At 35.4% G+C, this 16,426-nt stretch overlaps 1 protein-coding gene across 1 annotated transcript in view; it reads left to right on the top strand.

Moving 5' to 3' along the window:
• Positions 1 to 16,041, top strand: part of LOC149543760 (pectin acetylesterase 3-like) — a 182,433-nt gene extending 166,392 nt beyond the window's left edge. Inside the window, exon 12 of the mRNA XM_089798453.1 lies at positions 15,780 to 16,041. Coding sequence (XP_089654579.1) covers positions 15,780 to 15,818 — 39 coding nt within the window. The 3' untranslated portion in view covers positions 15,819 to 16,041. The remainder of the gene's footprint in view (positions 1 to 15,779) is intronic.
• Positions 16,042 to 16,426: the final 385 nt, after the last annotated feature.

Below are 16,426 nucleotides of genomic sequence, written 5' to 3'. Positions count from 1 at the left end.
GATTACTGACACTCGGCACGTGTAACCATTCGAGAAGTGTTTTGTGAGTTTTGGATTAAGTTTGTTATGAATATTAACTTGTCATCAACATTTCATATATGACAGTGGACACTTGTCATGTTTTCAGGTAACATTTTCAAAAAGGAGCAAGTGTTCCCCAAATTGATATGAAATACATCTCGAGTTGTTGGTCTATGTTGATCGAATAGTGGTTAGTGACACAGGGCACATGATTATTAATTATTGACACTAGTCGTGTGAAAACATTCGGGAAGTATTTTGCAAATTAAATATGATACATGTCACATTTTTGGAGTATGAAAACCTAATTCTTGTTCTCAACTTTAGCCCGACATACACTTTGAAGGTATTTGATTTATTTGATCAAATGGATATCCAATGAAGGCATGTTTTGGATCTTGATTTTTATTATATATGTAAACTATGCAGGATAAAATTTTTAAATATTATCGTAAACTTAATTATAATTTTATTATGGTTTATTACAATCTTATCAATTTAATTAAATGATAAATTTTAATTTTTGTTTCAGAATCGTCATTTTTACAAATTTACAAGAAAATTTGGAACCTTTAAAAATATTAAACTATAAAAGCCAAAAAAATTAAGATTGTAAATCCATAAAATACAATTTGAAATGAAATTGTGAAACTTTCATAATACTTTTAAGAAAATTACAATATACAACTAGTGTTATACACAATTATTGTAATCTATAATTACAAAATAGAAACCTAAAAAATATTAAGTAGGGGTGACTAGCCCTGTGAAACCCTAGGGATGTTCCCCTAAATCTAAGTAGAATTCTTGAAACAAGATTAAGCCTGAGAATTCATGAAGAAAACCATATTGGCCCTCTTTCACTTCATCTCGAAAAAACCATATATGCAGAAAATCCCTAGCAATTTGCACCCATTTTCTATAGTGCTTCAACTGCCCTGCATTCGTGTCCAAGAAATATGGTTGCATGGCCACATTCTGGCTAGGTTATAGAAGCTTGGAGATTTAACTTGCCCAAGGGATCCTCGCCGCTATTTCTATAAAGATGACAACCTTGACGTCATTCCATAGGTACTATGCTTTGAAGGTCTTCGTCAACAACATCATAATGTTGAGCTTTTTTCCTCTAAGGTGGGGGAGATAGGCTAGAAAACGGGATGTCATATCCATGTTCACATAATGCTTGTTATCATTCACCAAAAAGTCGTGGCCCAAAACCATTCTAATAGCTTCAAAGATGAATGGCCCACCCTCATTGCAATTTGAGTGGAGGTTTTTCTAAGGGAAGGGGGCCTAAAAAGGCCTTCTATGCCTACTCTAATTTGCATGTCGGATGAATTGGTGTCCATCTAAATTTGTGTAAACATGAGAAAATAATTAACTAGCGAGCAATGAGCTAAACCTTACTTATTTGTTGCAAACTAATAGAAATAGCCTGAACAAAATTTACCTACCAAACTAGGGACTTGAACTTGTATGAAACTAGTGAGTCAATGACTACCAAAGAAAAATTGAACAATGAGGAAGAAAATATATCAATTATCTATAAATAAGCTTAGATGCCATGGGAGTTTCTTGAGTCTTCCCTAACCCTTTGGCCTTCCACTTTAATTGAATTAAATGAAAATATTTGGAAATCAATCCCATAAATGTAGGATTGTAATTTCTTGAGTACCGAAAAAGAAGTGATGTGTACATGGAAGATGGAAGAGAGAATGCCAATGATAGTGACAAGATGTTTATTTAATGTCCACTTCAAGTGGCATTGGGTGGAGGGAGATGTGTTACTATTCTAGAGACTTGAAAAAGATTGATGTTTCATTCGAGACTTTCTGTCTAGAATAAAACATCAATAGTGGATATATAATCATTGAACAATAGACGAATGTCAGGTGCACATTGTACACTATGATATCTACGATCAATTGTCATTTGGCATTCAATAACAACACGTAGTAAGTAATAAAGAGTGGTTATATACTTTCTATTTAAAGGAAACTAATCACCTCATACATAATATATGTTTTCTGTCAAATAGGAAAAATTGTCTCATACATTATATATATTTTCTATTAGAAGGGAAAAAATAGCCTCATAGATTATATACTTACCCCCAAATTAATGCATTAATCACCTTGATTTAATGTTTTACTACGATCGGAATAAAATTGCCAATAAAATTGAAGTTTTTCTTACAATGAAAAAATATTTTGCCAATAGAAATTAATCTATTTTCCTATAAATAATGTTGGATTTTCCACAATTTTATAGATTTTGCTGGGGTGGGGGATAGGGGTTTCTTAAAGTTATCCCCGATTTCAGGTAGCACAACTTTTAGAGAGCATAACTCATTGTTAGGTGTTGTTATTGGCAAATAGTACCTCATTTCAAAAATGCACCGAACTACTCTACAATGCTTGATTGGCACAAACTCTAGTCAACTAAGGTTTGACCCCTTCTCAGAGCATCTTAAGCTTTCAAAATAGAGTTCATAGTTTATGTACCCTATTGCCAATAGTATAAAAAGAAAAAATCTTCAAAAATAGACTTAATATTGCAATGAAGCTTGACCGACAAACTGATATATCCAAAGTGAGCCTCTAGGAAAGAAATTAGAACATCTTAAACCCCAATGACCAACTTACTAGAAATAGTAAGCTTTCAAAAATAACAACTTAAGACTAAGATAATCTTATTGATAAGAAAAAACTAGATACCATTTTTTGGTGATGTTAGATTGTTGTTACATATAGGATGCTCTAGCATCACTTATCTTTTAAGACTATAAACACCACTTTACAGACACATTTTTAATATTTTCAAGGTACAATTTGCAAGTCAGTTTTCTTCATACTGGTCATTTTTTACCTTTCATAGGTCATTATATCTACAATTTTCTTAATTGTTTTGAAGATTCTTCTCCATAGTAAGTCATGCCTAGGGTTTTATGGCATTTGTTTGTTTTGAAAACTTGATTGTTTTTGCAAAAATCATGGATATTTTTTGTATGTATTTTTGCTTTACATTTGGGGATTTTATGAAATGCAAGGAGTACTATGTTATGGAATTTCCCTCTGTTAGGATTTACCACAAACATAAATAATAGTTACATGCAAATATAACCAATATTAGAAATCACACAAAAGAGAACAAAGGACAAAAGGATTTAACATGGTTCACACAATCCCTGGGCACGTCCACCAACAAGTCCAATATTATTATTATCTAGTGATTATAATCCACATTCCCTTCCATCTCAATACTGCCTCAAGAAGCTACAATATCATCATACGTTATGAAATCCATAAGCCTAAGCCATTTTATACAAGTTTTCGCTGCTTAAAAAATTAGGGCTAGAATAAGTCGTCCAGTAGAAATATAGTAGCTGACACGTTTTACAATAATAGGGTCATTTTTGGACCCCCATAAGATTAATCTAGGGGAAACCATGCCGAGTAAGCCTCTGAGTTTGATTAGGCTCCACATCACAACACTTCTTGTTATTTCTTTGCACGTGTGTGGGAATAGGCACATGGTGACTAATTCCTCTAATAGTGCTGAGGCTATCATTTTGATTGCATCTTTAATGATGTTGTGGCTATAAGGAAAATATGCAATAATGTTGTTGGCCTTATTCTCAAGATAGTTATGTTCTAGTGTTGGGTTCGTTGGTTTGGTAGGATTCTCTAGCTAGGGTGGAGGAGGGTTGGGTTACCATAAAAGGAAAGAAATCTAAGATGTTTAACCCTCTTTTGGCATGTCTTTTCATTCCCATAAGGGTGATGCTAGAGGCAAATCTCAATAGCTATTTGTTGTTGGTGTTTGGGCTAGAGATTTCTTTGCTCTTTTCTTTGGTTTTTGGTTGATTGTTGGCTTTTTTGCAACTTTTTTTTGAAGTTGTGGGAGCTTGTTGGTAAAACCCATATTGATCTTGTTTTGTACTTTCTTTGTTGGGCATTCATGATATATCTTTCATAATCCTTTTGTAAAGGGATTCAAGTCCCTTCAAAAACTATTTTTCTCCTAATAAAAAATAAAACTAGAGAAAAAAATTACAAGTGTACTATCAAGAATATTAACACATAGCATTGTTCTAGAAATCAAAATTATTTATATTCCCTAATTCCTATAATCTTGCTTTGTTCAATTGTAGTGAAAATGCTCTTCCCAATATGCTTAAAATATTCTATTATTGAAAATTCATATTGATGTTACAAAGTTTCAGAGCGTATAACCACGTTACAAATTTTCAAAACCTATATGAAATGCAAATATGGAAACCAAAATGAAAATCCTAAAATATTCTTTATGTTGCTATCATATGTTCCCAAAGTTGCAATTCAGTCGCTTGCTCGCACATTGCAAGTAATTTGCTAAAAATGATCATTACAAGTTCTTCCATTTGTAAATTGCAATGAGTAAGATATGTTGCAATTTCGAGTGGCAAGGAAAGATCTTCCCAAAGTTGGTTATTCCCATGTTTTCCCCCTTTAAGACTGCAATTTAGTGTTCCAAGTGACGTGTTAGTTCTTCCATAAGTTGCATTGCTCTTTCTAAGCTTCAAATTTCTAAATGATATTGATTTTTGAAATTGTGAAGTATTATTGCAAAAATGTTCCTCCGTAATATTTGATGAATTCTTCCTATGTCATTCCCAAATTCATTATAAGTCTTCTAAGACCCGAAGTTTACCTTAGTGGGCATATTTTACACTTGTAAAATATAAACTTCTTCCTTAAAGCTGCAATTGGTCTTTCCAAATCTAGGTGTAGACTTAGATGCACTTGTAGTTACAAGTGCAAGTACTTCCCCTACATATGTAAAGTGCAACAAGATCTCCCATTTATGAAGGAAATTCTTATGTTCTTTCAAAATCACAATCTAATTCCCAAAACTAGAATTTGGCTTAGAAAGCCATTTTCAAAATAAATAAAAACTGAGGTTATTTCGTAACATATAATCAAGATTCTAAAATCGAAATGCAAGTGAAGACACCTTTACAATATACATGAATCCAAAAGTAAAAGTTTTATTTTACAATATCTATATGATTTTGCAAATTGAACTTACCATTTTTCATTTCAAATATTTATGTTCTATCTACTTGTAGTGCCCATAAAAAATCTTCAAGTTATTAATTTGCCTCATTTGAACACTCACCTTGTCCTTTTTCCTTCGAATTTTCATGTCCAAACCCTCTTTGTTCTTGTTCTTCACATGCATAGCTCTAGATCTACAAAGTTCTAGCTTGAAAGATTGCGTTATGGCTTATGCGGTGACTAAAGAATGACATGGAGCAAGAACGACAACATGATAGAGCCAACAAAAAGAGGGATACATGATAGAATGATTGAGAGAATAAAATGCTTTCAATACTGAAATAATTATGAAACAATGCTTTCTCAATAAATGACATTGTGATGCAGAACAATCAACAATGCAAGTTCATGTTTTGGTTCAAGACATTTTCAAACTTGGGTACTTCAATTACATGTCTATTACGAAGTAATTGATAAAATACTTGCTTGATATTAAAAGAGACTGAGAGGTCTATATATATAGAAGAATAAAATGATGTTTCCTTAGGAAACGATTGTAAAGAATAGAAACATTCTATTGTAGCTTAAAGAAAGCTAACAGATAACTACAAACTAACTAATATGAGAAACATTGTAATATTTACAATAGATTACAAATAGAGAACCATTAACTAATAATAGAAGCTTATCTATTATTGTAGTACCCTCCCTTAATGGTTAGTTATCCTTAACACCAAGTTGTCTTTTGAATTTGACAAACTTATCAGGACCAAGAGGTTTGGTGAGAATGCTTGTAGTCAAATCCGTGGTAGGAACATACTGCAAATCTATTGTCTCGTCTTCAACCGGTTGATGTATGTAGTGACAGTGAACATCCACATGCTTGGTTCATTCATGGAAGATTGAATTGGATACTAGCTTGATAATGCCTTTGTTATTAACAAACAAAGTGGTCGGCCCTGCTAGTGACATCTGCATAAAGTCAAACATCTTCACATCTTGCCTTACTAGTCCCTTTGTATTCAACCTTTGTAGAGGAGAGAAACTACATCCTCCTTATTGGTCTGTGTGATGACACCGGATCCCAAGCTAAACACATCCAGAAGTGACTTTTTATTCTCAACAGAGCCTGACCAATCTGAATTTGTAAACCCACCAAGTCTAGGATTAGAACATCGAGAGTAAAGAAGTCCATGATTTGAAGTGTCCTTCACATAACAAAGCACACACTTTATTGCTATTTAATGATCAACCTTAGGAGTTGGCATAAAATGTGAGATTCAGTTGACTATGAAGCTAATATCAGGCCTAGTACTAGAGAGATGGATGAGGTTGCCTACTAGTTTCCTGTATGTAGTATCATCAATGGGAGGAGAATCAAACTTTGTTGATAACTTGAGACCCTTCTCCATAGGTGTAGATGTAGACTTGCAATCCTGCATGCAAAATGTTTCTAATAGAGCCCTGATATATTTGGACTGAGAGATTAATATACTAGACAACTGTTGCTAAACCTCAACACCTAGGCAATAATGCATGAGACCAATGTCAATCATATCAAAAGACTGGCATAAATTCTACTTGATTCCCTAAATCAAAGATGTTGAACTACTAGTGATAATCAAACCATCCAAATAAATACCCAGAGGGATGATGTCACTGTCAATATTCTCGATGTACAAATTTGAGTCTAAAGAACTCCTTTGGAAGCTTTGATCACTAAGGTACTTCTCAATTTCATATGCCATACTCTAGCCTGCTTCAAGCCATATAGAGCTTTCACTAATATGAGAACCTAATGTTCTTTACTAGCTACCTTGAAACCAAGAGGTTGCATCATGTAGATCTCATCATAGAAATAACCATTCAGGAAAGTACTCTTGACGTCCATTTGATTGACCTTCTAGCCAAATTGTTCTACCATGGCTAGGACTAATGTGATTGTGCTCATCTTTGTAGTAGGAGCAAAGGTCTCGTCATAATTAATTCCTTGACGCTAAGAAAAGCCCTTTGCAACTAAACGAGCTTTATACTTATCCAAAGTACCATCAAATTTGTATTTGATTTTTTAAAGCCATTTGCAGCCAATGGGCTTCTTTCTTGGTGGAAGATCAGAAAGGACCCTAGTGTTATTCTTCAGCAGACTCTCTTGTTCAGATTGCATGGCCTATTCCCACTATGGAATCCCTTTAGCCTTGGAATATGTTTGAGGTTCAAACACACTGTGAATGTTGGCCATGAGAGCAAAATCAATAGACTCTGTAGGTTAGATTTTTTTCTGAGCAGTTCTCCCATCAATGAGCTCATCATCACAAAGATCAGCAAGTGTCTTAGCCCATCACTTAGGTCCAAGAGGAGAACGACCAACATTAGTATCAAGAGATGCTTGGTGATCAAGTTCCTTACTAGAAGAATCAAGATCAAACTCAGGTGAATCATGTACAAATCTAGGTGATCCTGCAAGAGAAGCTGGAGGTGTTTGTACATGGATCAATTCTATAATTGGAGTTGTAGGAGCTACTGGAGCACTCCCATTAGGTGGACCTAATGGAAGCCTAACTCCCAAATCATGAGCCTTCATAGGCTAGTCTGCTACATCAGGAACATAAGAAACATGTATGAATGGTCTTTGCTACTCATCAAAGACTACATCACATCTGTACAAGAGATGAGATGTCTCAATGTCAATCAAGCGGTAGGATTTGTGATGACTACTGTATCCAAGAAGCATGAGTTATTTACTCTTGGCATGTAACTTGGTGCGTGACGCATATGTATCCAAACAAAAGCAAGGGAGTCAAAAACCTTCAAGTGACTCATTCTGGCCTTACGACCTGGTCAAGCCTCTTTTGGAGTCTTACCTTTGACTACCACTGTGGGTGACCAGTTTAAAAGATAAGTTGCAGTGTTAACTGCTTTTGCCAAGAATTGCTTCAAAACATGTCTGTGTTCGAGCATGGATCAATTTATCTTGGTGATTGTTATGTTCTAACATTCAACTACATAGTTTTATTGTGGTGTGTGGCGTGTGGTTAACTGGCATTTGATGTCATGAGTATCCAAGAAGCTTGAGAAATCATTACAACAAAATTCGCCCCTATCGTCTAATCTAAGAGTAATAATAGTTTTCCCATACTCTTTTTCAGCTAAAGGTTTAAACTTCTAAAATACAGGAAATGCATCTTATTTATTTTTAAGAAGTAATTGGTAAAATACTTATTTGATATTAACAGAGATCGAGAGCTCTATATATACAAAAGAATAAAACGATGTTTCCTTAGGAAACAATTGTAAAGAATAGAAATAATCTATTCTAGCTAAAAGAAAGCTAACAAATAACTATAGACTAACTAATATTAGAAATATTCTAATATTTACAATAGATTACAAATAGAGAACCATTAACTAATAAAAGAAGCTTATCTATTATCATAATAATGTCATCCTATAGCAACATAAGGAATGTGACAAAGTATGATATAAATTGAATTGTATCTTTCCAAACACTTAGAATAGTTTTCAATTATGCACCTATAATTTATTTTGGACAAATTACATGTAGTTAAAAAACAAGTTGTAATTGCAAGTGACCTTTTCACTTGTAAAGTGATTACATGTAATCAAATTGCATGTCAAGTACATTAGAACTTGTATGAATAAGTAAAAGTTAGTTATGGAATAGGTCAAAGTTTGTTGGGTTTCTCTAACTTTTTCCTCTAGGCCTCTTTCCTATATATAAGAGGGAGCCTCATTATATTTTTTATTCATTCTAATACTTATGCTAGATTTATGTGGATCCACATTAGTCACACCAGTCGTCATCAAAGAGATATTAACATTGTTGCTTGTTACTTCCTGTTGGTTTCCTTGCCTTATGCCTTGCACAGTGTGGAGGATGGTGACCCTTTTACTAACTTATATGACTTCATCTCCAAGTTTGGGGCTATAGGTGATGTCATCATCTTAGGTGACTTCAACGCGTGAACTAGAGATCTTCAGACTCCTCAGCATGACCACAGTTCCAATTTGACTTGTACTTCTGAGAGAGATCTTACAAGTATGGGGCTTTAGTGCTTATCCGAGAATCAGAGTGGGCCTCTTTCCTACTACGATCACCACCTTCCTTTGACTTGGTGATCCTCAACAACCTATCTTGTTTCTTGAGCTCAGAGACTTTTACCTATTGGCCTCATAGTGGGAGTGTGAGTGTGGTTGACTACATTCTTAGTTTTGCTTCCTTCATCCCTCTCATCCACAGCTTTACCATCTCTTGCCTCTCCCTGGCCGATCACGCTCTCCTCAGCCTCTCGGTCCATGTCTCTTCTTCTTCCCACCCTCTACCTCCCATCTCTCACTCCCCCAATGCTTTGCTCCACCCCCTACTTGTTTCTACTTCTATAAGAGTAACCAAGACCTTTTCATCCTCCATCTAAGACAATTTCTCTGCTCTAATAGCTTTACTGGTTGCAGCCAGGTGTCCACCATGTTTCACATGCTTGCCTCCGCGATTTGGGAGTTAGCTCTCCTCTCTATCTCCCACCGCCCCTCTCCCTACACCCCCAGATCTACGTGGTGGAATATGTGACCCATGAACCAATGGTATGATGATACCTATAAAAATTTCCATCGCTTCTTGCACTCGGCCTTTGATGCTCATTCCCCTGATGTCACGGACTTATGGCTCTCTTACTATTGCCTTATTTGCCATAAGAAGTTGTTATTCATTACCTCACAGTGTAGGTCCCTTCATGACATGCTTATTCATTGTCCCAAGTTGTTTTGGCACATCATGTTCCCCCATCGCTCCCAACCCCTGTCCACCCCAGACCTTCGCTTCCTCGCCTCCCATGTTTCTATGCTTTATGACATCCCTAGTCAACTTGCTCCCTACCCCATCCTACCTCCCCATTATCACCTGTTCTCCACCTCCAACATTTATGAGGCCATCAAACTTATGAGATGTAACAAGGCGGCTCATGAGGAGGGTTTTTAGGCTGAGCTCTTCAAGCTTGTTGCCTCGATCCTGGGTCCTTTCCTCTCTACACTCTTTAATAGAGTGGTTTGTACTGGGTTTCCAAACTCTTGGTCAATGCACACTATCCACCCAATCCATAAGTCTGTGTTGGTTTCGGACCCCGACAACTACATGACCATCATGATCGAGCATACCTTTGCCAAAATATATGCCACAACTTTGGGGACGATTGTATCTAGAGAGCTAGATATGAGAGGGTGTAAGGCCAAGGGTTAAGCAAGCTTTCAAGTAGACCATGGACCATATCTTTACACTATGAGCTATTATTGAGGAGTCCCACCACCGCAAGATGAAAGTCTACTACTGTTTTGTGGACTTTCGTAAGGCTTTCGACTCCATCCCACATGTGGCCCTTTTTAAGAGGCTTGGAGATATTGGCATTTTCGAGATCCTACTGACAATGATCATGAGGTTATACAAGAAGGTGGTTGGTAGAGACAGGACCCCCGAGGGCCTTTCCGATCCTATCCAAAGCACCATTGGGGTGAAGAAGGGTTGCCCACTCTCACCCACCTTGTTCGAGATTTACATTGATGAGCTCGAGATCTTTCTGAGTAACTCCTCTTCCTCGGGTGATGAATTCCATCTACACTAGGTACTAATCTCTATCCTCCTTTTTGATGATGATGTGGCTCTTTTAGCTTCTTCTCCTTAGGGTCTTCAAAGGCTCCTTGATAGATTTGCATCTTTTTGTGACTTGAGACAACTAGTAGTGAACCTAGAGAAGACTTGTGTTATGGTCTTCAACGGTCTGAAGACCTCACATCTCCATTTCCACCTCCAGGGTTAGGAAGTTGAGATTGCTTCATCTTACACATACATTGGGCTTAAGTTCTCTAGGCCCTACTTCAGCTTGCCAGCCATTCAGGCTCAGATTTGTAAAGCATCGGGTTCCCTTACCATGTTTGAGAGACAATTCTTTACACATCACTTCCAGGACACCCTTGTTATCCCTCGTGGATTCCTTAGTTAGACCCACAGTGCTCTATGGTTTGATGGTATGGGGGCCTTCCATTTTGGACTCAGATTGGGCCTTGATTGAGCATATGCAGATTTTGTTCCTCCATCAGATTATCAGATGCCAAAGATCCACCCCTCACGATGTTATTTTGGCTGAGTTTAGTGCCCATCCTTTCAGACTGGAGGCCATTTTTGACCTGATCTAGTTCCTCCACCACCTTCTTGGCTTTGCAGACTCTGTTGAAGGCCGACATAAATATCCTCACTTGTCATATTGTTTCAGTTGCTATTACAAACTCCGATCTTGCATCTAGGGCCCATTGTTGGTACACTCAGTTTACTATCTTATTGAGATCGGTCAAGATAGACATCAACCATCTCCCTCCCTACCAGTTCTCACTGGACACTCTAGCTCACCTCCTCCCCTCTCAGCAGGAGCTAAACATAGCATATCAAACTTGACATCTATAGACAATTTATTATCCAAACCTGGGTCGATCCCCGAGGGGGTTTAGGCCTAAGGATGGCATTCTATGCCAAACACTTCTTGGATATTTGAGATTAGATCATTTGGCACCCAAACTACTTACATAGAAAGTGGACCCATGCCCTACGTATCTCTCTTGGCTCCTTCAAGGTGGGCTCTCATATACTTTGAATTCAGATCGACCACCATATAGATATAGAGGATTGGGTGTGTAGACTTTGTACCATGGTGGAGGTTGAATCTAAGACCCATTTCCTTTTTAGATGCTTCATATACTACGAGATTAGAGGGATATTATATTGTTTGTTTAGAGAGTGCATATCCCTCTTAGACTTCTTCAGGTACACATATCAGCATTGCCTTGCGCTCTATCTTCATGAAGCCATACAACTTTGTAACCACACTTTGCAGCTATCTTTTCCCACGGGTCAGACCCAGGTACATCTTATCACATCCTTCTTCTTACCCTCATCCCTTGCCTAGGTACGAAGCAACCATTTAGTTTCCCTAACACCGACCACTCTAGATTAGTGAAACCTTGTAGTGTTCCTCTCGGCCAACAACACTCCTACTACAACACAACGACAGAACAGAACCCTTGGTTGCCCCCGTCCTTCTCATTCATTGTTGTCCTTCTTCCCTTTGAGGAAGGATCCCTAAACCCTAATCATGTTCAGGGTGATTCGTGCTCTCTTCTTCATCTTCTATTTTAGGTTTTGTGCTTGCTCTTTTATTGGCACCATTTGGTGTTTTGTTTGGTGCTATCTTCTTGGTTGTAAGCTCCAAGTTTGATAGACCCGTGTTGTGGTCTCTTGTTGGACATTAATATTATCTTATCTTATCTTTGGACTAAATGGTAGGCCAAGACCTTGTGTTCTTCGTCTTGATGAGCTCATCGAGGATATATTTTCCAAAAGCAAGATCATAGAGCAAAATACAATCAACTTTTCTCATGTAAAAGTACAAAGTCGTGTCACACCTTTATGGATGAAATGGTCAATTTTGATTCAAGTTTTCTAAAGAGTGGCATATATATTGGGAATTTTAAAATGATGTAAATGAATAAAATATTTTTATTAATTTATTTTATAGTAGTAATTAAAAATTAAAAATTAAAAATAAATGAATATAATTTTTAAATTAGAAAAAAAAATCTAAAATTAAGTTATTCATAAAATCTTGAAATTGAAGTTGCATCTCGCAGCGTCCTTAATATAGTAAATTTTTTTCTTTTCTTATTCATTCTTTTTGTCTCTATTCATAAACTTGAAACTTTAGTGCATGTATATATTTTTTCAACATTTTTGTAAATGTATATTTAAATATAAACTTGAAATTTTAGATATATCTCTTACCATTTTCTACCATCATTTGTCTTAACTATTGTTAGTAATATCAAATTCAATTGTGTTGATAAGTTGTCCTAAAAATGTGACAAAACTTTATACTTTTACCTTCTTGTGGCTAACATTCATAGTATTTTTGAGCCTCAAACATATAATAGGGTAAAGGTTTTTTTTAGTGGGAAGCGACTATGAAAGTTAAACCCTGATCCTCTAAAGAATAATACTTGATTCCTTCTGATCTTCCTCCAGGGAAATGCCTATTAGCTACAAATAAATCTATAAAGTTAAGTACAAAGACGAATAAGTCTTTAACAAGTAAAAAGTTGATCATGTTGCTAAGGGGCTCTTATGGAGAGCAGGTATTGGTTAGGAGGAGACTTTTGCCCCTACAACCAAAATGAGTACCATGCAGTTGTTCCTTTCCTTTGTAGCCCCCTTTTGGATGGAAAGTCCAACAAATAAGCATTAAGACCGCCTTCCTCAACAATGAGTTGTAGGTTGATGCCTTCATGACCTCCTATTTTCAAGCTTATTGATAAAGAAAATTAAGTGTGCAGACTGGTGAAAGTAGTATATGGACATAAACGGGCTCCTCAAGCTTGGTACATAAAAGTTGACAAGTACCTTTCAGATGATGGTTTTCAGAGGAGCCCACATGGTTCTAATTTGTATGTCACAGACACTAATGGTGATATTCTTGCTCTAGTCTATATTGACGACTTGATTATCACTGGTAGCTTGACACCTTTGATTGATAAGATATAATGGAGTTTGTGTCAATCATTTGACATGATAGACTTGAGACTTGTGCACTATTGTTGAGGTATTGAATTTCGCCAAATCAAAGTTATTATCTTCTAATTTCAATTTAAGTATACTTGTAGTTTGGTGGACAAACGTCGAATACAAGATTGCAAATCTACTTTCACGCCTATGGGAAATGGTTGGAACTAACAACCAAGTCAAATTCACCAATGGTGAATGAATCAACATTCAAGCAATTGGTGGGAAATCTTATCTACCTTGATGCTACTAAGGTTAATCTTAGTTTTGTAGTAACCTACAGTACACATTTCATGACAACCCCCAAGGGTGATTATTGGCTAAGTCATGATCATAAACTTATTGGTTTTATAGACTTGCGCTAGGGAGGTTTCGTTGACAACAAAAAATCAACATTTGAATTTGTTTTCAATTTGGGATCTAGTGCAATTAGAGAGAAGAAAAAGCAACAAGTGGTGTCTCTTTCATTTATAGGTCGAGTATCAAGGAAAAATTAAGGCAACTTGTGAGGCAGTTTAACTTTGAAGGATGCTTTTAAACAATCAATGTGTGTTGAAACTAGCCAATTTTTAAATTTTCCATAAGAGAACTAAGCATGTTGAACTCAATCTATCAATTGCAGATCAAACAATAGGTATTCTCACAAAGTCTTTGAGGTTGAGAAAACTTGTAAAATTCAAGGGACAACTTATTTAGTTGATAGATTGATGATTTATGGGAGGTTATTAGAATAATAGATCTACTATACCTTAATTTATGGTCAATATTGTATATTTTGTAAATATTAGACAATTTATAATGCTACAATTGTTTCATATTAAGAATATTGTCTCTTTGTAATCTATAAATGATTATGTGATCATTTATTCAATTCGTTCAATATCTTAGCAACTAGGTTTGTAATAAACTTAAATAAGAAATCTTACCCATAGTTGAATATCAAGGGTACTTCAAGACATACAAACAAGTTAATGAAAGATTCCCTCTAGGAAAGACTTGAAATATGACATTCTTTTCTTCATAATAGAAATTGGCAAACACTTTGCCCCACTTATCTATTACAACCCTTACCAATTTCACAACAAAAATGGGAAAGCATGTCAATGTATTTCATCACTAGACTTCCTAAGTTCCTTGGAAAATATTATATTTTTTGTGGTTGTTTATTGATAACCAAGTAACCACAGTTCTTTAGTATCTCGTTGGGATTCAATACACCCCATGTAGTAGAATTATCTTCCAAAAAGATATTTTAACTCCATGGAATTTTGAAGAATGTAGTAAATGATCAAGATAGGAGATGTTTTTAGCATATTTTTGATCAAGTTGTTTAAATTATCCAACACAAAGTTGACACGAAACACTGACTACTATCTTTAGACAATGGGCAAACATAAATAAAAATGGTTCGGTTAAAGGTTACACAACTATGTGGCAGGACATCAAAAGACTTAAAAAGTATAGTGGATTACCTCATACACCTACCATAAAAAACATATGTAAACATAGTACAATAATTGGAGGATTTGAATTTATTACCTCTCTTTCATAAACATAATTTCTAATCAACAAACCAACTCAAAATAAGCATAGCTTCAAAGAAACCTTTAATTATCTATAGAAAAAATTCATGTTAGCCTCAAATCTCTTCCTAATGATGGTTTTTTTACCATGCTGTATCCTTATCATTATGAAATCACAATAATTATGATGTATTGTTATTATTATTTTATCTTATGTCAAATTTTTCTTTCCCAAAGGGAATACATTTAATGTAGTAGGGTGGACACCGCATTCCTATATATGATACTTGAATTGAGGAGGATGCCAAGGCTTTGCATTTTTCTTATTTTTTAATTTAGATTGACAATGAATACTAACCTTCCTAATGCTATTTTTTTACCATGGAATATCCTTATCTTGATGAAATCTTTATATTTAAGGTTGTACCACTTTACTAAGATGTCTTATTATTGTTTTTATCTTATTTCAATTTTTTCTTTCCTTGTATATATTTTGTTTTACGACCTTCATACTTCACATTAAGCATTAAACATATATTCATGGTTATTATTGTACTCATCTTCACTTTTGTGTATGTTTTGAAGACCATTGCAGAGGGTGTGGGAGATTGGTATTTTGAATGAAGGCATGTCAAGGAAATAGATTGTCCATATCCATGTGATAAAACATGTCCAATTGTAATTTAATCATTTTTCATTTCTAAGTGTAGATTGAAGAGTCCCCAGTTGTGTATGTTACTTATTGTTGAAGGCAAATCAACCAATATAATTGTATGTGTTGAGAACAATTCATATTGTTCAAATACTTTTCAATAATTAACTATTTGAAGCTATCAATTTCTTTAAATCATGTAATTCCACTACTTCATCTTGATAGTTGTCTCCGCAAAATAGAGATTTAGCTGATGCAAAAATTGGTCACTTCACTTGCATTGACTTCATATTAAAATACATTACATAATAACAATGAAAGCCAGTTGATATTTTGTTTTTTTTTAAATTGGTAAACGACGAAATGGCCAAGTTTTTAATGCGATCATAAATGTTATTACATATAAAGCTTAAAGGAGTGTCGGTAAGAAAGAGTTGGGAAGAGAAAATCCTTAGCCTTGCGACATCAAAGTTTTGATTAAAGAGATCAATACATCGGTGGGAAAATCCTTTTTTGTTGTGTCAAAGAGAAAGGAATGCAAATCCATCAGAGTCCTGAAGTAACTAAACTAGCCATAGAA

The sequence above is a fragment of the Cupressus sempervirens genome, chromosome 8 (assembly GCF_028749045.1).
Source record: "Cupressus sempervirens isolate cs-2001-9-10 chromosome 8, ASM2874904v1, whole genome shotgun sequence".
Lineage (NCBI taxonomy): Eukaryota > Viridiplantae > Streptophyta > Pinopsida > Cupressales > Cupressaceae > Cupressus > Cupressus sempervirens.
The sequence above is the reverse complement of the archived record's forward strand: the minus strand, read 5'-3'. Positions and strand labels throughout refer to the sequence as shown.